Source organism: Rhinolophus sinicus, linkage group LG06 (genome assembly GCF_036562045.2).
Source record: "Rhinolophus sinicus isolate RSC01 linkage group LG06, ASM3656204v1, whole genome shotgun sequence".
In the NCBI taxonomy this organism is placed as follows: Eukaryota; Metazoa; Chordata; class Mammalia; order Chiroptera; family Rhinolophidae; genus Rhinolophus; species Rhinolophus sinicus.
Genome location: NC_133756.1, coordinates 96,361,854 through 96,385,082, shown reverse-complemented (window position 1 = coordinate 96,385,082; position 23,229 = coordinate 96,361,854). Strand labels below are relative to the sequence as shown.

Here is a 23,229-nt window from a genome sequence, read left to right as displayed (position 1 = left end):
GCACACAAACACAGCTTCAAATCCAAGTGCCACCACATCCGAGGTCTGACAATTAAGTTTGCGAACTTATTGCAACGATGTTGCTAACCTTTTTTGATGTCAAAGGGATTATTCATTATGAATTTGTACCAACTGGACAAATAGTTAACCAAGTTTACTATTTGGAAGTGCTGAAAAGGCTGAGTGAAAAAGTTAGATGACCTGAACTTTTCGCCAACAATTCATGGCTCTTGCATCACGACAATGCACCAGCTCATATGGCACAGTCTGCAATGGAATTTTTAGCCAGTAAACAAATAACTGTATTGGAACATTCTCCCTACTCACCTGATCTGGCCCCCAATGACTTCTTTCTTTACCCAAAGATAAAGGAAATATTGAAAGGAAGACATTTTGATGACATTCAGGACATCAAGGGTAATACGACAGCTCTGATGGCCATTCCAGAAAAAGAGTTCCAAACTTGCTTTGAAGGGGGGATCAGGCACTGGTATCAGTGCATAGCTTCCCAAGGGGAGTACTTCAAAGGTGACCATAGTGATATTTAGCAACGAGGTATGTAGCACCTTTTCTAGGATGAGTTCACAAACATAATTGTCAGACATAAACTGTGAGAATTTTCTCTTTAATGAAATGGATTAAATAATATCCACCTTTCAGGGTTGCTATAATGATTAGAATGCAAGTATGTAGGGTGAATTGAAGATGATTACAAATTCTTTGTCATTTCTCCCATTGAGATATGGAGTATATTTTCCCTGACTTTGAATTTGGGCTGACTGGCACTCTGTCTGCTTTAATTAACAGAACTAAGAAGAGGTGATGCTTTTGCTCCTTCCTTCTTGGAAATGGTAGATCTGGGGATTCAGCCACTGTGTTAAGAAGAGACCATTTGAAGAGAGAGAGGTCTCAACTCTCCAGCCATCTGTACCAAGGCACCAGACACGTGATTGAAGCCATCTTGGACATTCCAGCCCAGCCACCAGCTGACCAAAGACTTATGTGGGACCCTAAACAACACCAGCAGAAGAACCACCTACTCAATCCACAGGATTATGAGTGATAAGAAATGGTGGCAGTGGTTTCAAGACACTAAGTTGGGGTTTATTTGCTATATAGCCATAGATAACCAAAAGAGTGTATTAAGCAACCATCAGAGTGCTTGGAATACAAAGTATTCCAAGCAATTATTCCAAGCATTTGTATTTAGCAATTATTAACCCAGTGAGCCCACCATAAGGAGAAATCATTCAGGAAAATGTCAATTTCCAGTTGAAACTTTTCCAGGCCATTAATTTATACATCAATTAATTAATTCCTTCATTCAGCAAATATTAAATGGATGTCTACTCTACATCACATGCTCTTCTAGGTACTGAACAAAACAGCTAAATTCCCTGCCTGAAAGTAATTAAGATGACACCCTTTAGTCTTTGCTGGTGATGTGATGATTATTAAGGTAACAAGAATATTAAGATTTAACTAAAAAGCTCTAACTGTTTGACATAACTATGTAAGAAATGAAGTTCAAAGGGAATCTGTCCTAAGTAAGTTATAATGAAATCTTTCTAAGTATTAATCCTTAAGAAGCTGCATAGAAACCATTTAGCTATTTCAAACTTAAATTAGCCATCCTTCTTGATTTATAGCATCATCTTCTAGAAAACATCTAAATTAAAAATTTTGATTGAGCAAGTTAACCCAAATATTCATTCATTCATTCAATTCAACAAATATTTATTAAGCAATTTCAATATGCCAGTGATTTTGTCAATCATTGTTTCTAATGCTGAACAATTCAGATATAGATTTTGTATTTTCTGCTAAATTTCTGCATTTTCCACTTTTTATATCAATATCACGGGGCAGGAGAAGCTTAAAAAGAAGTAGTAGATCACTCACATCTTCTGTACCAGAATGATTCTGATTCTTTAGATTAGGAGGTTGGAATCTACTTGCCGTGACATAGATTCTTCCTTGAATTTGATCTAGTTATAGATAATGAGAAAGTATAATTAAGTGTTAAGTTTGCATCGAATTCCAATCCATCATTTAATGTTCCCAAACTTTTCTATATAGTTGCTTGTTTTTATTCAGGGCTGCATGAATTTGCTAATTTGAGATGCATGCATTCGTATGATTCTGAGGTAGTTCTCAAGGTCTCTTTCAAGTGAATGTTTAACACACACACACACTCTCACACAACTTGACAATCACCATTGTCAAACTCTAGGAAAGCAAGTCCACCCTTACTTTGTAATTTAGGAGAGTCTCTGGTTCTTGGTCTTGAAGTCTATAATATGCCTCAGCAAAAAATAACAGGAATACAAGACTGTGTTTGTTGTTCCTTAAAGTTTAACCCACTGTCCTTTGGTAATCATCAGGCCGTGTTTCTTCCTCCCCAATTAAAGTTGCAACAGTTGATCACAACTGTCTCTTAGCTAATAGTCAGGCCAAAGCACAACTCACCATCCTCTTTATGCTTGCTAGTAATCAGATTACTCTTTCTCACATTTAAATGACAAGTGAATAAGTGGGAAAGGCTCATGTTGCACGGCAGCCTTCTACACTTGCTGAAAACATAAAATCTACTCCCAAAGAAACAGTTGTGGTCACCAGGGTCATGGCCTATCGCTTCATTTGTCACCTGAACAGTACAGCACTAACTCTGAATTCCCTTTTTGTTGGTTGGGGCATTGACATCTGGGCTGTGATGGCCAAGAGGGCACAAACTAGAACTTATTTTTGCTGATTTGCACGGCATTTTTATTGCAGCAACCAAGCTTTCAGTTAGAATGAGTAAATCTCCTCTGGTTTAAGTGGTAGATGGTTTCATAAGGGAAAGGGTGACCCCCAGTGGCAGTTTTAAAACATGACTGCAAATTCTTGGGCACTTGTATCAAGACGGATGTATACCTCCTCGTCTTTACTCTGGGTGGGCTGGTGATTATTCTGACAGTAAAACACAGCAGAAGTGATGATATGTGACTTCTGAGGCTAGATATAAAAGGCTGTACAGCTTCTCCCTCCTTGTGGGAACACTTGTTCTTGGAGCCCTAGGCCTCCAGTGTGAAGTCTGATCACCTGAAGATCTCCCTGCTGGAGAGGCCACATGCAGGTGATATGGATGACAATAGTTCCAGTTGAGTCTAGATTTCCAGCCACCTCTACCAAGGTGGCAGATGTGTGAGTGAAGCCGTCTTGGACCCTCCAAACCAGCCCATCTGCCCCATGAAACAAAAGAATTATCCTGTGGAGGCTTGCCTGAATTCCTGACCCCCCAATCATGAGATTTAATAAAGTGATTGTAGCTTTAAGCCACTGTGTAGGGTAGCTTTTAAATACAATGATAGATAACTACAACACGTCTTGTGTTAATTCAGGTCTTCTAAAAAGCAGATACCAAGATGAGATTAGATGTGCAAGACATTTAGTCCTAGGTATCCTTCGCTATACCTCAGAAAGATAAAGGGGAAGGAGTAGAGTGAATGGGGAAAGGCTTCAGACCAGGGTGCCAATCTGGAGACTATGAAGTCTTAGGATGCATTACTGTTCTATGAAACTTATGACCAGTCTGTTGAGGGTCGTCCTAAGCCTCTTAGAGAAGCCTTACTTACCCAGAATACTTTACTATCAAACTGAAAATTTGAACTTGGGTGTTTTTTTGTGGTATTCTAGAATTTGTAGAACGTAGCTCAGAAGTTCATCAAAATAACTTAGAATCCCAATATTAGGGCTTTCTCCCTTTCACATTGTATAATACTTTATTAATAAAACGTAAAATGTATTATAATAATTTCTTGAGTATCTGCTTTATTCATCAGACTTTGAGAATCCTGAAGGTGGGTTCTATGTATTTTTTACCTTTACATGCTTCTTCACTCTCCAAGTTCCTGACTTACTGAATGCTTGTTGAATGGCTAACTGAGAAAAATGGTCAAATCATGTTTTCTATGTAGTTCTCAGAATAAATTATAATTATCTGATTTATTTACAAGGATTTGTTGTTGATGAAATATCTGATCGTAATTTCCTTTTAAAAATATGTTGCAGATACGCTTCTAAACAATCATGGTAAAGAAAACCACATGTGACCTAGGATTTTTTTTAATGGCAATTTGCTCTTCCTATGTTAGCAAATTGGTAAATATTTTTTATAGTCTTGTTAACTAATACTACTGGCCTTCTGCCCTTTTCTGAAGGATTCTGTATGGGAGAGTTCAAAATTTATAAAGTTGACATTTTAGTTGACTTCCTAGAAAACAAATCTCATCTTGTGAGTTCCCTTACCTAAAATCCTCCGTGTCATTGCAGCCTACCACAGTCGTTTCCAGATTTTTGGATTTAATGGATTAGTATCATTTAAAACATTGGGGCACTGACATTTATTTGGCAGTGTCTGAAGACATCTTTGGTTGCCAGCATTGAGGATGTTCTACTGGCATCTAGCGGGAATGCCAGTAGACACTGGGGATACCACTTGTCATTCAACAGTGCACAGGACAGCCTTTAGTAAAAGAATTATCCAGCTGAACATGCCAATAGTTCTGAGGTTAAAAATCTTTACTCTCGCACAGAATGTGAATATACTTAATACTACACTATATGTTCAAAAATGGTTAAGATAGTAAATTTTATGTCATATGTATTTTATCACAATTTTAAATAAAGAACATGGGTCCCGATAGTCTAAGGAAAATTTTTATTTACAAGTCAGCTTTCTGCTATTTTGAGAGGAATAAAAAAAAATTTAACTTCTTTGCTTCAATTAGAGCTTAATTTCGTTGTTAAATTGGCATATGTGTTGAGATATATAACACAGGCCCTAGGTCAGATATCATAGGAGAGCCAATCAAGCTAAGGTGTCAGGAATTTGCAACAATAGACATAAATTGACTCTGATTAACTTAAGCAAGAGACAAAATATATTGGAAGGCAATGCATTCAGTAGCAAAATCTGGAAAAGAAACCCTGACCCTAAGCTCTGTGTAGGATTAGCCTCCAGTGTTTTCAGTCAAGTGTCTGACAGGCCAAACTTGGGTCCTGTACTCCCTTAACAGGACCAGCTGTGTGTGGCATCCTAAGTGATGTCCCACTAAGACTGTATAATGTCTCTGTCCCCAAACGCAGGATGAAAGGATGCTGGGCAGGTAAAAACAATTGATATAATTTTCAACTGAAACATTGAAAATACAAACAAGCAAACAAACAAAAATAGGCTTTAATCACTTCTACATTTGCTGATATGAGCCTTATGGAAATCATTTTACCACTTTGTTCTGCCACCTATAAAAATGAGGAACTTGAATTCAATGACTTCTACCTTCCTTTTCATTCTGTTGTTATAGACTTATTCTGTTATGTTTTAAAAGGGCTTGTGAATTCCTATTCACATATACTTCATCTTTTGCCAAGATTATAGATCCCCTCCTTCGTGTGATCTGGCCCTAGAATGATGTCCTAATTGCTTTGGTGGCCTTTCTCAGTTCAGCGATATTGATCTGTTTTGAGTGAAAAAGATTCTTACCTGAAATGGTAAAAAATAAATGCATCTTCTTAGGGTGTGCATGTGCGTGCGTGCGTGTGGTGCGTGTGTGTGTGTGTGTGTGTGTGTGTGTGATAATTTATACCAGTAAGAAAGTAAATTCCAATTCTTCATTCCTCTATTTATAGAGAAAACCATGCATGGGTGTGGGAAGTGTAGAGGAGGAAGAAAGGCTGAAATGGCAAAGCCTTTCCTGGCTCTCTGTCTTTTCTTTTTTTAATTTTATTGGGGAATATTGGGGAACAGTGTCTCCAGGGCCCATCAGCTCCAAGTCATTGTCCTTCAATCTAGTTATGGAGGGTACAGCTCAGCTCCAAGTCCAGTTGCCATTTTCAATCTTTAATTGCAGGGTGCGCAGCCCACCATCCTATGGCGTGAATTGAACCGGCAACTTTGTTGTTGAGAGCTGGTGCTCTAACCAACTGAGCCATCTGGCTGCCCCACCAGCTCTGTGTCTTGGTAAAGGATTTAACTCTGTGTAGAGAGTGATTCTCCCAGAGAAACACATTAGTGAGTCTCTGTGTATGGAAAGGGAGAGCTGGAGCTCTGTGGACTTCAGAAAAATTAGTTTGTGGGGGATGTTGGAAGGAATGGAGTCTCGAGACTTGAAGATTAGGAAGAGATGTGGTAGGTGTTGAAGCTGCACAGGTAGGTGGCCAGTGAGAAATTCCTGATGCTGAAATAGGTAAGGGATTTGAAGGATGGGGATAATATGTGATTTTAATTTTACTCAATTTCGTTGTCCTTGTGTAGTATAAAATATCACTGTCAATGCAAATCTTCAGCAATGTCAATAGTCTCACAAAAGCCTTGTAAAGGACTGGTTTAGGGAAAGTTAAAGAGAAGAGGGCGAGACCAATATCTTGGTTGGCGTGGGGCAGAGAAAAAGGAACACAGAGCAGCTGTGGCAGGAGAGACGCAGTGAAATCAGGTCAGGGGTGGGGACTTGGAGGCAGAAGTGACTACAAGAATGTAAATCCTTGGGAATTCACATGCATTTTGTGGGACAAATTGGACTTTCCGAAATACTTAGAATGAGAGCTTGGGCCAAAGGATAAGGGGAACTTAGTGTACTTTTGAGCTCCACTAATGAAAAATAAAGGGTTGGAGCTCTCACTTTACCTACCCAGTGATAGGGTGGGGTGCAGCTGAAGACCCAAAATAATGTGATGGGTTGTTAAGTATTTTGCCTTAGTCTTTGATTTCATTGTATAGCATATCTGTTCTTGATGAAAAAAAAAGCATACCTAAATATAAATCATTTTACCATGAAATAAAAATTTTATTTATTTGTGTATTTAACATTCATTGACATCTTCTAAGTGTAAGTTGCTTGAGGAGAGACATGGATGAGTAAGACACATTGTGCCATAAAAGAGCTTATCCCCACAGGGAGAAGAGACATGCAAAAACCAACTGCAATTCAAGGAAAGATGAAATAAGTGTTAAAGGGAAGGCAGGAACAGTGTTCATTAATTCTAACTGGGGAACAATCATATAGAATCCAATGAATGAATGTGTGTTCTCCCTGAAGTTTCTAATTCTTTCTTCAATCACTTCTCTCTCCTATTAACAGAAAAACAAAACAAAAAAAAACCCCAAACATTTTGACATGGTATAAAATACATTAAAAAACGCTAAGACTATGAAAACACAAGAATTGTCGCAATACATATAATTTCTCTTTCACCCAGCTCAGTTTTCTGTGCCTGGGCCAGTTTTCTTTGTGAGACTATTGAAGGTTCTGAAAAACAACCTCCAAAGGCTTAGAAGGCAGATTGTATGGAGCATGGGCCTGGAGGTCAGGTATCTTTGCATCTTGTCTGCCATTTTACCAGCTGTACGATCTTGAGCAAATTACTACTTAGGCTCTTTGAGTGCTAGATTACCAATCTGTAAAATGAGGATAATAACAAGTCATTGGATTGTTGGATTAAATGAGCTAATGCATGTGAAGTGCTTGGTACACTGTAAATACTTGATATATTTTAGCTATTATGATTCTGAAAAGAATACTGGGAACTTTACATTCATGAGTTTAATCACATTCTTTTGAATTTATACTTTCTGTTCATCGCTTGTTGGGTTAATGAACTTCCTGAATTTAAAACCCATATAATGAAATCTTACTTTCATTTGTCCAGAAGTTACCTCTTTCCAGCCTTAACTATGAGCACCTCATTGCATAATACTTAAAGATTTAATGCACCAGTCTGTCTTTTTCTAATCCATCTGCCCCAGAGCCATTTATAGTCCCATTCTAGTTTTCTTAAGATTCTAAGATAGTTACACATGCTGTGCAGTATTCCATGAGTTCTTAGTTTTACATAAAGGGAGGTACTATTTTCTGTTTTGTTGGTGATAACTTTACCAACAATTTTCAGTGTTTTGTGAGCATTTTTGACAGCTCTTAGAATCAGAACTTCAGAGTACAATGACATGGTATTTTCCAAATGTATTCTCTGAAATGCTATTCTGTGAGTGCTCAATGGATGTTCCATAGAAAGGACAAAAATTTAGGAGGGCCTGAGTGAAACAAGAGTTTGTTAGGTACTTTGTAATAGCCTCTGCACCTGAAATACACTACGTAGTGTTTTTTGAACTTGTTTCTCCATAGCATCCTTTTTTGGGACTTGTCTTGTAGGGCTAGTGGTCTGGGAACACAACTTGGGAAATGCTGATTGATACAGTAAATTCTCCTTCAATCCATTATCCTATATGAATAATTTCTCTCTAAGGACATTATGATGTGGAAGCACTTTCATTGCTCTTCTGATCATTCAAAGACTCTTAGGTGATCTTTTTGCAGTGTATTATTACATCCTGATATTTTGCTGAAAGGTTCAATTATATCTGTGGACTTAAAGATATCATTCTCAATTCTCCTTTCCAAATTGCTTGTAAAAGCTTACTAAGTAGTGATAGGCAGAGATATGTAGTAGAAAGAGTAGAGAATCCTGCAGCCCTTACGTGGGAGCATTGTTCAAGCCCGTGGCAGCCACATGACCTTAAACAATTCATTTAGCCTCTTTCAATCGTACTATTTTTATCTTTATCTGGAGACATGGATGGCTTTTATCCTTGTCCTTTCATTTCTTTCTCATGCTACTATTTCTGACTGACTTGATCAAGTAAACACAAATCAGCTTATGCTTTTAAATTGAATTTGGGTCTTGACTAAAACAAAGAGGTGTAGGTTGGGACATTGGCTATTCATAAGCATCACGACCAGCATTTTTAAGCAGTCACTGGCAATGATCAACCCCTTTCCTTACACATATCTGCAATCAGGAAAAATTAGGGTACTGTTGGTCACCTAGGAGTCCCTGAGGGTGGGCGGCTAAGGAGGAATGTGTTATGTTCCTCAGTCCATCTCCACAGGGGAGACTCTCTTACAGTATGTGAACTGAGCAAGGAAGGACAGTGAGTGGCAGCTTGACAAAAAAACCCCAAACCTGATAGTGTCATTTTCATGATTTAACCAAATGATACTGTACTACTGAAAACTTAAAATCAACAGCCTAGTTAAATTTTGAATATCTAAGGCCTCAAATTTCTCCCCTCAATAGGCTTTTACGTGAAAGTTCTGGTGTGTTTTTCCAAGTGAGTACCCATTTCCCGGTCTTTCCCGTTCAAGCCTACTCGGAGACAAAGTGAAGCCCCTTATTTGAAATAATAAATATTACCATATAACTTCTGAATTGCTTCAATATCATCCTGTGAAAGTTTGAAATCTTCAGAGTCTTTATCTTCATAGGTTGGATACATCACAGCACTGGGATCAGACGAATGACCCAGACCCAAAGAATGGCCAAGTTCATGGGTTGCAGCATATAGCAAGTTAATTCCTAAAACCGAAGAGTGACATGCAGTAACTATAAAAACAACTATATACATAATAAAATATAATATAGCATAATATATAATAGAAAATGAAATAACCATAAAAATACCTAACTCTTGAAATCCTCTGCAGTTTACTTATTTGTTTCTAGGACTTCATAAGGAGGAATGGTTTAGAACAGGGGTATCCAAACTGCGACCCGTGGGCCAACTGCAGCCCATGATCTATTGTTAATTGGCTCGCAGCAAATTCCAAAAATTTATTTAGTTTACTTAAATAAACAGGTGAGGCAATACATACTTCACTTCGAGTGAGTGGTCTGACTGTTTGTGTATTTTACCACATATGGCCCTTGGTGAAAAACGTTGAAAAAAGTTTGGACACCCCTGGTTTAGAAGGAAAATCAGAATGCTAGTGTTTTAATCTCATTACCCCATTTTTTTTAAAGTAATGTTTTTCTGCCTATTTGCTTCTTATATAATTACTCAGAGAGCAGTATTCTGTAGAAAGCAAAGGCTTTAGAAGCATTAAGATCTAGGTTTCAAACTCAGCACTGCTACTTACTAGTTGGATGGCTCTAAACACATTAACTGATAGTACTAAGTCTTATTTCCTCATCTGTTAAATAGAGATAATAATTCCTACCTTGTAGATTTGTCATAGTAATTAGAGTTTCCCAATATATGAAAAATAATGGCTGTTAAATAGTGTCACTAAATGATAGTGACTTGGATAGCAGGAGAGAGAAAGTTGGCTTTGAGAAAACAAGACAGAAAGGCAGGATCGCCAGGCAATGCTGGGTTTTGCCTCTGATCTATTAAATTGTATTACATATATGCTTTTCTCTCCCTCAGACTCATAGAAAGGTTTTGCAAATAAGGGGGAAGGTGTAAGCCTGTAAATTTGAATGGAAATAGTTCCAATTGTGGTGCATTAAATTGGCTTTAGCCTACCTTGAATGGAAAGAAAGGAGAATGAAAAGGACATGCAGGATGTAAAATGGAGGCGGTGTCATAATTTCACACAGGTTAGATTTTCACAGCAAGGCATCACTCTGGTGGTGAATTCCCACTGCCAGTACTAATTTCCCTTTCAAGGACAGTATTAGTTTGTTTTTTCTTTTTTTTTTAGAATTGCCTCCAATTAGAATATGATGGGCTGGGTTATGGTGTGAGTCCTTTCTAAACAACAGTGAATAATCTCAGAATTGTATATAATTCTTAAATATCGTAGTTGCTGCTCTTCTTTCTCTTCAATTAAAAAACTTAAATTTGGGGGAAACATAAAGAAAGAGCTATAATTTATTAAATTATTAATATATTCCAAACACTGTGCTAGGCACTGTATAAGCATTATGTAATTTAATTCAAAGAACAATCCTATGAGGTGGGGATTATTTATAGTCCCATTTCATAGATGAGAAAACTGAGGCTCAGAGAAGTTGACTAACTTGCCCAAAGACACATAGCGAGTAATTGGGAGAGGCACAGCAAAGTAAACTCAAAGTTGCTTGACTTCATAGCCTGAGCTTTCGTCTTCTGTATGTGTAGCATTATGAACATATTAAATGAAATTATGCTTTTAAAGCACATAGCACAGTGGTTAGCTGTTAGCAAGGTCTCAGTAATTACTACTAATCAAAGCAATTATCAAATTAAAGTTAGTATAAGAAGTTCGAGATTTTTAAAAAGGGTGTATAATAGAAGAGAGATGGGATACTGTACCTAAACTGCTGCCATCAGTCCAGCGTTCGTCCTCATCAAAGTGGGCATCTCCTCCTAGGCCTGGCCCAGGAGCGAAGGCATGAGCTAGTATATTTCCTGGTCCATCAAATGGGTACAAGTCCCCGTGAGCTGAAAGAAAATAGGCTGATTGCCCTTAGTGACTGAATTTATCAGGTTGGTGCAAAAGTAATTGTGGGTTTTGCTATTATTTTAAACCTTTTTAACCCTAATTATTTTTGCACCAATCTAGTAACTCAACTCAGTTTGAGTTTATGACTATGGAGCCTGGAAAGATGAGCCCAGTCCAAGAATTTAGCATTGTGTTATCAGCAGCCAGTTGTATATGCAGGGTGGTTTGGTGTTTATTTGTCACAGCACTTTTCCTTTCACAGAACACTGCCCATCACTGATAACCACCATATATCGAAAGCTTATTGGATATGGGACTTGAAATACATTTACATCGAACTTATAGTTGCATCTAAGTGTTAAATTTGATCTCTTTGCTTGGCTGATGGTGGCAGGGTGGACACTGAGTGTGAGTACTGCCTTCAGCCAGAAACTTGTGTACCATTTAGTATAATCCTTCTTAAAGATTTAGCTTATTCTTTGTGGTTATTGTAGACAGTCTTTTGGAGAACATGCTCAAAGGGTCTTAAATGGATTTGAATAGTACTTTTGATTGTGATGGAGAGCTATTTATTTTCAAATTGGTATCAGGCCATATCCAGTTTATCTAGTTCTTGAAAAATATGGAAAGCCATGATCAGTGCTTTCCATAACATTTTCTTTAGTGTTGTCAATATTGTGGCTGAAGTTTAATTTCAGCTAAATTCTCAACACCCAGTCATTTCAGTATTAGAACAGACCAAAAGAACAGTATTTTCCTCTAAATTTGCACCATGAAGCACTAGTAATTAATAGCAGTTCATGTACATGTTACATCACCCTAAGCCCTTTAATATGAAAGTTCTCTGTTTTCTACTTTTTTGCTACAGGAGGAGTGTGGGTAACAGTCCACAGGGGCTGTCCTTTTTCTTCAGGACCACTTAAAGCTTTTGGAAGGTGTAACCCCTTTTTTCAGTTTACTGTTGATGTTAGTTAGATATATTTTAAACTGTCCTATAAATATAAGTGTGTGTGTGTGTGTGTGTGTGTGTGTGTATACACATGCTATAAAATAGGGGTTGGCAACGTTTTTCTGCAAAAGGCCAGATAATAAGTAATTTAGGATTTGTGGGCTTGATGGTCTCTGTCACAATTACTAAAACCCCTGCCATTGCAGTCCCAAAGCCATCATAGACAATAGGTAAATGAAGGCTCATGGCCGTGTTCTAGTAAATATGTATTTGCAAAAACAAATAGTTGGCTGGATTTGGCTTATGGGCCATAGTTTTTCATCCTCTGTTATAAAAAGTGGCCCTAAACTAATGAACTAGAAAAAGAGCTGACAAGACCAAAATCATTAAAGATCCTAAATTCTGAAGAAAGGAAGGCACTGACATTAAAGACAAGCAAAACAGCACACAGGATTTGCCTGCAGGAATCTTCCTCACCTCCTCTTGCAAAGCCAATCATGATGTCAGCAATTCCCCGATGAATTCTTTTGAAGTGCAGGGGGATCTGTTTTCTCCACATTTCGAAGGCCTTGGCCACTAGTTGATTCACTTTGAGATGTGATAAGTCTCGAGTATATGATAGGATCCTGGTAGCAAACAAGAAAACAATGTTTGTTTTGACTTCTTAGGAAAGGGCTTTATTGTTTTTGCCAAAATGAACCAAAGCAAAACTAACCTGTAGGTGACTACTTTGGAAGTCCATTTTGGGCTATTTGGGAATAGTGAGTATTCTGCAACATCTGGCATTCCACATCTGGGCTTCTGCATTATTTCTATGATGCGGGAGTTTAACATTCCAGTTATAGGCAGGTGAAAGAATTTTTGCATCTCCTTGAGTTTGGCTTCTATACTATTGACATCCCTTGTTTTTGAGTCATATGGATAAAATCTCTCGAGATAGTCCTGTTGGAAAGAGAGTAATTGATCTCTAATTTTTGTTTATTGTCTTCTTTTATCTCAGAAATCTGCACCTTTTTGCCTCTGATTTCTGTGGACTCACATATTAATTATGTTTAAAGACACATAGTTACATAGTCACCAAGTAAAATAAATGTGTATTATAAAAGCAGCCCTGGGGGATGTAAAGTACAGCATAGAGAATATAGTCAACCTTATTGTAATAAATATGTATGGTGTCAGATGGGTACTCACTTATTGGGGTGATCACTTTGTAAAGTATATAAATGTCTAATCACTATGTTGTACACCTGAAACATACAAAATTGCATTATAACTGTAATTGAAAGATAAAAAATTAAAAAACAAGTGTGCATGAATGAGAAGAAAATTTAATATTGACAATGAAGCATTGTCATTCCATTTCATGAGCAAAAGTAAAGAGTCCCTCTATTTCTCTTTTATCCCATTAAATGTTCTGAAGAGAAACCTACTGTACACTTTATGTAACATAGAATTGTCTGTAACAGCTAATCAGGAAGAATGATTAGTGTGTCCTCAAGAGGCACAACTGAGACCTTCCCTCACATCAGAGACCCTGTGGGGACATCCAAAGTCACCCAGCCCCTTCTAAGATTCTCTGGAAATCTGGTCGCATCTAAAGTTAAAGGATGTTAAAATTTTAGTCCTGGGAAGGGATATTATGAAATTATAGTTTAATGTACATATTCTCAAACCTCATAGCAACTAAATGATTTGCTCAAGGTCACATATTAAATTAGTAGTGGAACTGGACCTGAGTTTCCTGATTGCTGGTCCTGTGTTCTTTATACTGTTAAATCACTTGTAAATCCCATTTGTGAGGCTGCAGGATAAAGCAGGTCTCCCAGGGTCCCTGGAAATTTCTTAAAGGACCCAAGTATCTGGTTATGAGACTAGCTGCTGGACTAAATAGGAAAAAAAAACAACAAAAAAAAAAAAACCCAGAATGAAATAACAACAGTGGCAGCAGACTCACAAGAACTTTTATCAAGCACTTACTAGATAGTGGCAGGGACTATGTACTAGGAGCTTTACATACTTATCTCACTTAAGCCTCATAATTACCCTGTAAAGGGGAGGTATGTCATTGTTATTCCTATTTTACATATGAAGAAAAATGGCTCAGAGAAACAAAATAACTTGTGCAAGGCCAACCCATGGGTAACTAAAGGAGCCAATATTTGAATTTGTGCTCTGATTCCAAAGCCCACTTCATTAGAAAAATGTATAGGGTGATATAATGCATGATAGTATTATTGAAATAATTTAAACATTTGCTCTCTCATTGGCTGTCTAATTTGAAGTAGGTGCAACGGTTACTTGTCTCAAAACCTCTATGTTGCACTGTATGTAAGTAACCTTAGTAATGTGCTCTCTCTTCTTGTTAACAATAATTATGTTTCATTCATTGCAACAACTACTCGTTGTTCATCCGTGACAGTTAGGAATTAATCCCTTATTTAAAAACAAACGATGCATTTTGTCCATTCCAGAGGTACAGGCTTTACAAAGACACCCTTTGGAGGAAATTTCTCTGTATCCTTGAGATGAATTTTCCTGCCTTCCGTAAATCTAGCTAACCTCTCTCTGGCTTACTGGCAGCTTGCTTGTTAAGTAAAGGGATTCAATACTCTTGTAAGTGTCCTCCTTCTGGAGAATCTATTATGTGGAAAATACGAAATCGCTGCTTTGGAGGTAAAAAACAGTGAAATATCAGTAATTTCATATGGTTCAATCAAACATATTACTGGGACTTTTAAAAGTCAAAGTTAATGTAAAATAGAACCCGACTATTCCTATGCTTAAAGCTTCAATTTATAAACAATACTTAGGGTTAAAGATCCCATTATTTTGCCAAATATTTACAGTTATTAGGCTGCTTATGAAGTACTGTATTAGAAAGAACATGATTTTTGAACCAAAAAACTTGTCCTTGACTTTTATCGAAACACTTCCTTGATTCTCCACCATTAACAAGTATGTGAATCAACTTAATGTCGGTTTCTTCTTTTTCTCAGGATACAGCTAAGAATTAAATGACATGATGTATATGAACTACTTTATAGTTGTTACATACATGATATTTGGTAGTGTTATTACTTCATTTATTCACTAGAATATTCCTGTGAGTTATAAACCACATAGTATTATTATTTCTATTGGACACATGAGAAAACAAAGTCAAAACTTTATGTCTTGCCCATCATCACACTTGTAAGTGGGAGAGCCATAACGTCTACCCTTATTTTCTGATTTCAAGTTTCTCCATTACAAGTAGTCCTCCTTATAAGAGGCAACACTCTGCTCTTATGAAAAGAATCTCAAGTTACAATAAATAATAATAACAACTTCAATTTATTGCATATGAACAATGTTCCAGGTATGGTGTTAAGTGCTTCCCAACACCTTTACTTGGTTGATACCATTATAATATCCAACTTCCAAATTAGAGAAATGAAGCTTACAGAAATTTAATAACATTCCTACGCTCATCTACATAGTGAGTGGAAGAGCTGGAACTTGAACCTACTTTGGGAAGGCTCTAAAGCCTGCTCTCAATAGCTATTCGATTAAAACATATGTCGCCTTTATAGTAGAAAAATTACCAAAATTGAAAAACGCACTTGCTAATGCTGGTGCAGAGACCATGGAGACCCAGGTGACTGGGCCAGTTGACATACCTGAGCCTGTTTCCACTGTGGCTCACTCATGCCTCCTGCCTCCAGGGGAAGCGGCAGAGCCAGGCCGCTGGGCAGCAGACACACAGCGCACAGCAGGGCCAGCTGCATAGCTGCTGTCCACAGGCTGTTCTCAGACCTATGGTTGGTTTGGTGTTTTCTCCCAGAGGCTTCAGAGATTTATATAGTTTCTCAGCCCTGAATGTAAAAATAGGTGACTCATTAGAATGGTTTGTTCTTTGTAGTTTCTACAGAACTTTGAAAGTGTGTGTTATTTTTTATTAATGACAACAAGGAAGTATTATGTTCTTATTGGCAGGAAGCACACAATGTGTTTGTCTTGGATTTTTTTCCTTGTCTCCTGTGTAAAATTTAGTCCATGAGAAAACACATTTTATTTGCTGGAATTAAACTGCTACTCCGATCTTATTATCGTAATTTAAAATTTAAGGGAGCATCATTGAGGACACTATTGTACTGCATATCTTAAAAGAGCTTTTTAAAAAAACAACACATTGAAATGCATAGAAAAGTACATAAAACATATAAGTGATCAAATAATCATTAGAGATTCTGTAACAGTCATCAAAGTCAAGAACTAGAACACTGCCACCACCTTGTGGTCCTGTAGAGGGGGAATGATGGCAGGAGTGGCAGGAGGAAGAAATGCTGAGCTGTGACTGGGTCAGTGGCCACCCAGAGCTGTACTCCATGCCCTCATCTTCCAGATACCTTGGCGGAGCACTGAGAATTCCCTTCTTTAAGTCTCCTTTTAATCAGATTATTTCTTTTCTTAGTGGTCAACAGTACTCCGAATTTCTCTTCAATTACATGAAAAAATAACAACCAAATAAAAGTCTTCAAGTATGGCTTGACTATGTAACTACCATACTCATCATGCTTCACATTCTATAGAAACAGGTTTCTCCAAAGCTAGCCTTTCAATTTGGAAATCACTGTATCAAATCTTTCTCTTCTAATCACCCTGACTCCAGTTGCTAACTAGACATTGGGAAGGCTGCTTTGGTTCTTGATATACATCATGGTTATTCTACATATAGCAATTAAGTATCCATGATCTAGAGATTCTAGTTCAACTGCTTTATTTTTACTAAAGATAAAATTGAAGCTAAGGTGATAGATTAATTTATTTCCCTAAGGTCACACAGATAGTTAATATTAGTCCTGATTCCCAATCCAGTGCTTTTTCTATCACATCACATTGCTTATTCATTTTGTCATTATATTATACATTTCTTGGGAGAGCACCATGGCTTTTGACTATAATGCATCATAGAAAACACTCCAAGTATACTAGTGCTGAAAATTTATTCAGGTATCTTCTAAACCATTACATAGATGCTTTAATTCTGTGTAGTCACAGTTGAACTATACTTGAGGACCTGGTATCTTTAGTCAGTGTCTGGTATGTAACAGGTGCACAATAAATGTTTATAGAATAAATGAATATTTATGAACTTGGATCAGCTAATATGGAAATTATATGAGGTTTTCTGTGATCTTTGAATTGAATTAAAGTTCAAAGGCATTTCCTAGATTTTATATTTTTATTTTTAGTAATTCAAAGCATATTAGACACTACAAATATTTTAAATAAATTTTAGTAACCCTCTTGAATAGTCACTTTTGGATAGGGAGAAAGAAGTTTTCTCTTGTTCATCTAAACTGTAATTAGTGAAAAAGCAACTGAGAAGGATTAAGTCCCATTTCCAACCTTTAGAAACTTATGCTCTGGTGCTGGGATATAGGGAGATAAATACTTTTAAAGCAATGTGACATTTAAAGCATTGCATATTATAAGCATATGCAATGCTACCAAGTAGAAGGGAATAGCTAATTTTTCCTATGGAAATTGAGGAATGATTAATATAGGAGGTAGCATGTTAGCTGGATTTGGGAGGATAACTAGGAGTTCCCTTGGGATAAGCCATTATAGGAAGAGAACCTGGAAAGAGAAGAGCATGGATAGAGAAAAGTAAGCACTTGGTGTTGCTGCAGAATGAGTGGCTGGAAAAGCAGGTTGGGGTCAAGTTGGGAAGAGCCAGTCTTGTACACAAGGCAGTTCGGACTTTGTCCTAAATGTTGTCGAGGAATGTTTTAAAGGAAGAGAGTAGCCTTATTAGATTTGTTGTAAGAAAATGTTTGTGGCTGTTCTGAAGATGGATTGTGGAAGGACAGATGACTCTCTGTAGAGAGATATTAGAGAGGCAGACAGATCAAGAAAAAGTTATTACAATAATTCAGGTGAGAGAGGGAGGATAAGCCCCTAAACTAAGAATGACTGGATATAAAAGAGGAAGGAAATTCAAGATCTATGAGGTGTGATCACAAAATACAGTGAATGTTTAAATAAAAAATAATTTCTAACAGTAAAAGACACATTGCCATTAATTCCCCTCAAGATACTCTTGTTCACTTTGAACACACTTATCCCATCATTCTTGCCACTTTCTGAAGCAGTTCTGCAAGTCCTCTTTAGTTGCACTGTCGTGGCTGCCTCAATGTTCTGAATTGATTCAAAACGTTTACCTTTTATGGTCATTTTGACTTTGGGGAAGAGCCAGAAGTTGCGTAGTGCCAGATCCAGTGAATAAGGTGGATGAGAACACATCATAATGTTTTAATTTGACAGAAATTGCCATACCAGAAGTGATGTGTGACATGGTGCATTGTCCTGATGGAGGATAAAGTAAATATACCCATGAAAGAGGACTTCCAGAACTGCTTCAGCAAGTGGCAAAAATGATGGGATAAGTGTGTTCGAAGTGAGGGGAAGTATTTTGAGGAGGGATTAATGGCAATATGTTTTTAAAAATTTAAACATTTACCATATTTTTTGATCACACCTCATATATATTATAGAAGGTAGGACTGATAAAAACAAAACAAAACAAAACAAAACAAAAACTTAGGAGCTGATTGGTTGCAGGAGTGAGGAAAAGAGAATTAAAGATGGCCGAAGAGTAATGGATTTAGTGGAAGGTACTACTGCTAATACAGAGACAAGGCTTACAGGAGGGACACAGGGACTTGGATGTGGAAGCAATGACACCAATTTTGAATCACGGGTTTGAATATTTCACCTGGAAAATCAGATCTGGAACTCATGAGAACGATGTGCTCTATAGATACTTGCTGTGAGGGACTTATTTCTAAAGAAGGAAAACCATAATTTTTTTTTATTGTGGTAAAATATGTACAACATGAAACTTATCATTTTAACCATTCGGAGTGTACAATTCAGTTACTTTAAATACATTCACAATGTTGTGCAACCGTCACCAATATCTATTTCCAGAACTTTTTCATCATATCAAACAGAAGCTCTGTACCCATTAACCAATAACTCTTTCCTTACTCTTCCCTTTAGCCCCTAGTAATTTCTATTCTACATCTTATCTCTATGAATTTGACTATTCTAGGTATGTCATATAACATAATAGTTGTCCTTTTGTGTGTGGATTATTTCCCTTAGCATAATGTTTTCAAGATTCATCTATGTTGTAGTTTGTATCAGAGCTTCATTCTTTTTTTATGGTATATCCATTATAAAGGATATACCATATTTTGTTTATCCATTTATCAGTTAATGGACACTTAGGAGGTTGTTTCCACTTTTTGGCTATTGTGAATAATGGTCTAATGATCATTAATGTTACAAATATCTGAGTCTCTGTTTTTAATTATTTTGGGTATATACCTAGGAGTGAGATTGCTGGGTCATATTGTAATTCTAGGTTTAACATCCTGAGGAACCACCAAATTGTTTTCTACAGAGGCTGTACCATTTTACATTCCCACCAGTAATGCATGAGGATTGAAATTTCTCCACATCTTTGTCAACCTTTTTTTAGTTTCTGTGTTTAAATTTTTTTTTACAACTATCTTAGTAAGTGTGAAGTTATATCTCATATGATTTTGATTTGTATTTCTAATGACGAATATTGTTGAGCATCTTTTCATGTGCTGTTGTCCATTTGAAAATCTTCTTTGGAGAAATGTCTATTCAGGTCTTTTGCCAATATTTTTAATTGGGTTGTTTGTCTTTTTGTTGTTGAGTTGTAGAAGTTTCTTATATATTCTGGATGTGAAACTCTTATTGGAGATGTGATTTATAAATATTTTTCCTTTTCTGTAGGTTGTCTTTTCATTTTCTCGATAATGTTCTTTGATGCACAAAAGTTTATAATTTTGATGAAGTCCAATTTATCTATTTTTTATTTGTTTGCTCATGCCTTTGGTATCATATCTAAGAATCCACTGCCAATTCCAAAGTCATGAACATTTTCATCTGTGTCTTCTAAGAGTTTTATGATTTAAGCTCTTCTATTTATGTCATTGATTCATATGCTTTATTTTTGATAGCTTTCCTTTTTGTACTTTTGATTTGTCCCCTGCTGTAGTGTGATTTTCTGCTTTGGTGTTCTGACCAGGCTGACTTAACTTGTTATCATGTTAAAGGGGAGTCATTCAGCCTTGGTCAGTTTCCTTCTGTGTCATAATGACAAAATATTTAACCTCTCTGTGCTTCAGATTCCTTATCTGAAAATGGGAAGTACCTTTCTTTTAGGGTTGTAGAAAGGATTAAATGAGAGGATTAAGTGTACAAAAGACTTAGCCGTGTTTTGGATCATGGTAAGAGTTCTCTAAGTGCTAGCTAGTATGGTTGTCAGGTCATTAGATGCTTGGAGTTTTTATGTATTGTGATGCCCTTTTTCTTTCACCTCTAAGAACCTCGCGTGGTGATCAGATAACTCACTATAAAAGAAAATAGGGAATTTAAATAGTTTTTTTCCGATCATTTTATTGGTGCCAATAATGCCAACGATTCCTGAGAAACAAGAAAATAACTATTTTAAATATTACAATGTAGTGTGTTATAATAACCAACCAAAGAAATCTCTTTATCATAGACCTTACTGACTTTTTAAACTAGAAAAGCATTTGTGGTGTTTATCAATAAAATCTTAGGGTGGATAGTATGAACAACAGAACATATCCACGGAAGAAAAAGTCACAAAGATTGAAATAGAGTAAATCAGTTGTTAGGAGAAGTGACACAACTTTAATTTTGAATGCATGAAAGCATTTCATATTCAGGAGAAGATGGGTTTATACAGAGGAATGCAAGGCAGTGGAATACTTCAGTGAACGTAACTGATGATGTGAATGGCCTTACCACTACATCTGGGTGAGAGGTGACCGAAAAAGATGACATCTAAGCCTGTTCTAAGTAGAATGTGAGCTGTTGCAGCAATGTGGCCTCTTATTACAGCTGCCACTACCCTGAGGCCCATCAGCTAATGGAAGAAAAGTTCTAGAATTGGGAAAATAGATGAGGAAGGAGGACACAGAGGGAAGGGAAATGAGAAGAAAGTGAGAGAGAGGATGATCAGAGTTACTATTCTTTAAGCTTCCTTCCTTCACCACCAAATGGAGAAAGCAAAAACAAAACCATTTACTCTTCCTCTTTGTCCCTTTTTGCCCCCTCAGATCCTAAGCTGTAAAGATCTGGGCCTTCCTTAACCAAGCCCACCTACCCTGCTTGCAAGAAGAAGGGTAGGGAAACTTTGAAACAGAGCTAGATATTCTTTCCATTAGTGCCAATTTTTAGAAGTTACACCTCAGAAAGAAAGGGCAGTGATTATCTCAGTCCAAATCTGAAGTAGGATATAACTTTGATGTTTGACCGCCTCCAGGTGGACTCACAAGCATTAGCTTTGTATAATAGATTTAAAACGGGAGAGTAAGGGGTAATGGAAGGATATTTAGAGTCCAGCACCATACTGAAGACAAATTAAAATTTAGTGCTAAGTTCCCAGTTCTTAAATAACTCTCTCACCAACTAGATCTTCTGCTTCCTGCCCTGCTGCTGGGCTTGTCCTATTCCCACTAGCTTCTAACCCTAAATTTTAGCTTTATTATTATTTTTTAATTAGGGCACTCTCAGTAATCTCCAGTTTGTCTCCTCACAATCCAAATTTCAGGGCCTCTCTTTCCATTACTAAGGTATTTTTCTAAACAAAGGCAGTTATTTCTCTAGAGGAATTTTGTGCCTACTGGTAAAACAAGAACTTAGCTCCTCAGCTACATCAGGTAACACGAACTACACTTAGAGTGTCTGTAGTGGTAATTCATATTTATGGCTATATTGTTTTTTATGATTAAAAAATAGAGAGAAGCAAATAATTTACCTCAGATTGTGTCTACAACTACAATGGCAAAACTTCCTCTGAATGTAGATTTTGGCAGGAATAATTTTGGCTTTCAGTCAATTACTCTGGAAAATTTTACCCTACTCTCTCCCCTCTTCTTCTATGTTTATTGACAATGAAAATTAATTAGATTGATGCTTAGAGCCAGAACAGTTATTGGGACATGCTATTAGACAACATGCTATTTATTGTATTGTGTTACAAACATAGCTTCAAGTGGTTTGCAAAACTAAAACCAGCAATAATTTTTGCAGAAAGCCAAGCATCTTAGGGCTTTGGATGACCGCTGTGGGAGGAGGGATGGCAAACCCACCTCTCTGAATCAGCTCGCTTCTGGTTACTTTGTCCATAGTGCAGCACCTGGGTTCTAACTGGACCACACCCTCTGATCCTTTTGAAGCCAAATCTGTGGCTCACCAAGGGTGGTGCTTCCACTCAGTTTTCTCATGTGGTTAGGGCTAAGGGAATTTGCTGGTTTAAGTCTAGTTTCAGGTTGGAGCCAGTTCCATGATCAACTGGGGGTTTATCTCTTCTTCTAGTCCCTTCCCTCCAGTTTATTGTCACTAGTCCTACCCCCCTCAATCTCTGAGCTCCCTAATGCTTGTCCTTCCTCCGTCAACTTTCAGGATTTTGTATAGATCATTAGTGTGATCTTTAACCTCCATCAGTGGTCCCAAGGTTACTTGCATTTTAATCCTATGTCTATAAGCGAGAATAATCATTTTCCTTCTCAAGAGATTCCAGACATCAGTGAATAAGTACAGGTCATTTTGAAGGAAAGGAGCCCTTCCTGCCTGCCCCTGCCTCCATCACATATCCCCTACTTTGTCAATGTCTGTTTCTGGGCCTTTATCACCTGCAAAGAGTTTTGTCATTAGTTCCTTATTGCCTATAACTTCTCAAATTTTTCTATTCAGATACTCTTAGGGGTTCTAAGGTGTGGTCCAAAGTAGCTCACCATAGATGGGGAAATTTCTTTGATATCTTATGTTTTATTAGGTCGGTGCAAAAGTAATTGTGGTTTAAAAGGTTAAAAATAATTGCAAAAACCACAATTACTTTTGTACCAACCTATGTTATACCTGATTATTTGATTATATATTTGCCATGCTTCCTTAGACTTACAAACTTAACTATCAATATTT

The 23,229-nt window shown here is 37.1% G+C and overlaps 1 protein-coding gene across 2 annotated transcripts; it reads right to left on the bottom strand.

Moving 5' to 3' along the window:
• Positions 1 to 6,806: 6,806 nt before the first annotated feature.
• Positions 6,807 to 16,013, bottom strand: MMP7 (matrix metallopeptidase 7). 2 transcript variants are annotated; one of them, XM_019712674.2, is made up of 6 exons: positions 15,852 to 16,012; positions 12,908 to 13,134; positions 12,670 to 12,818; positions 11,114 to 11,242; positions 9,232 to 9,393; positions 6,807 to 7,111 (listed from the first exon to the last, which is right to left on the bottom strand). In XM_019712674.2, the coding sequence occupies exons 1-6, from the start codon at positions 15,957 to 15,959 to the stop codon at positions 7,095 to 7,097; spliced, it is 792 nt and encodes a 263-aa protein (XP_019568233.1). In that variant the 5' UTR covers positions 15,960 to 16,012; the 3' UTR covers positions 6,807 to 7,094. The 2 variants fall into 2 exon arrangements, with proteins under 2 accessions (XP_019568233.1, XP_019568234.1); XM_019712675.2 differs by lacking the exon at positions 6,807 to 7,111 and adding an exon at positions 7,145 to 7,438 and having other exon boundaries at positions 15,852 to 16,013.
• Between the last annotated feature and the right edge of the window lie 7,216 nt (positions 16,014 to 23,229).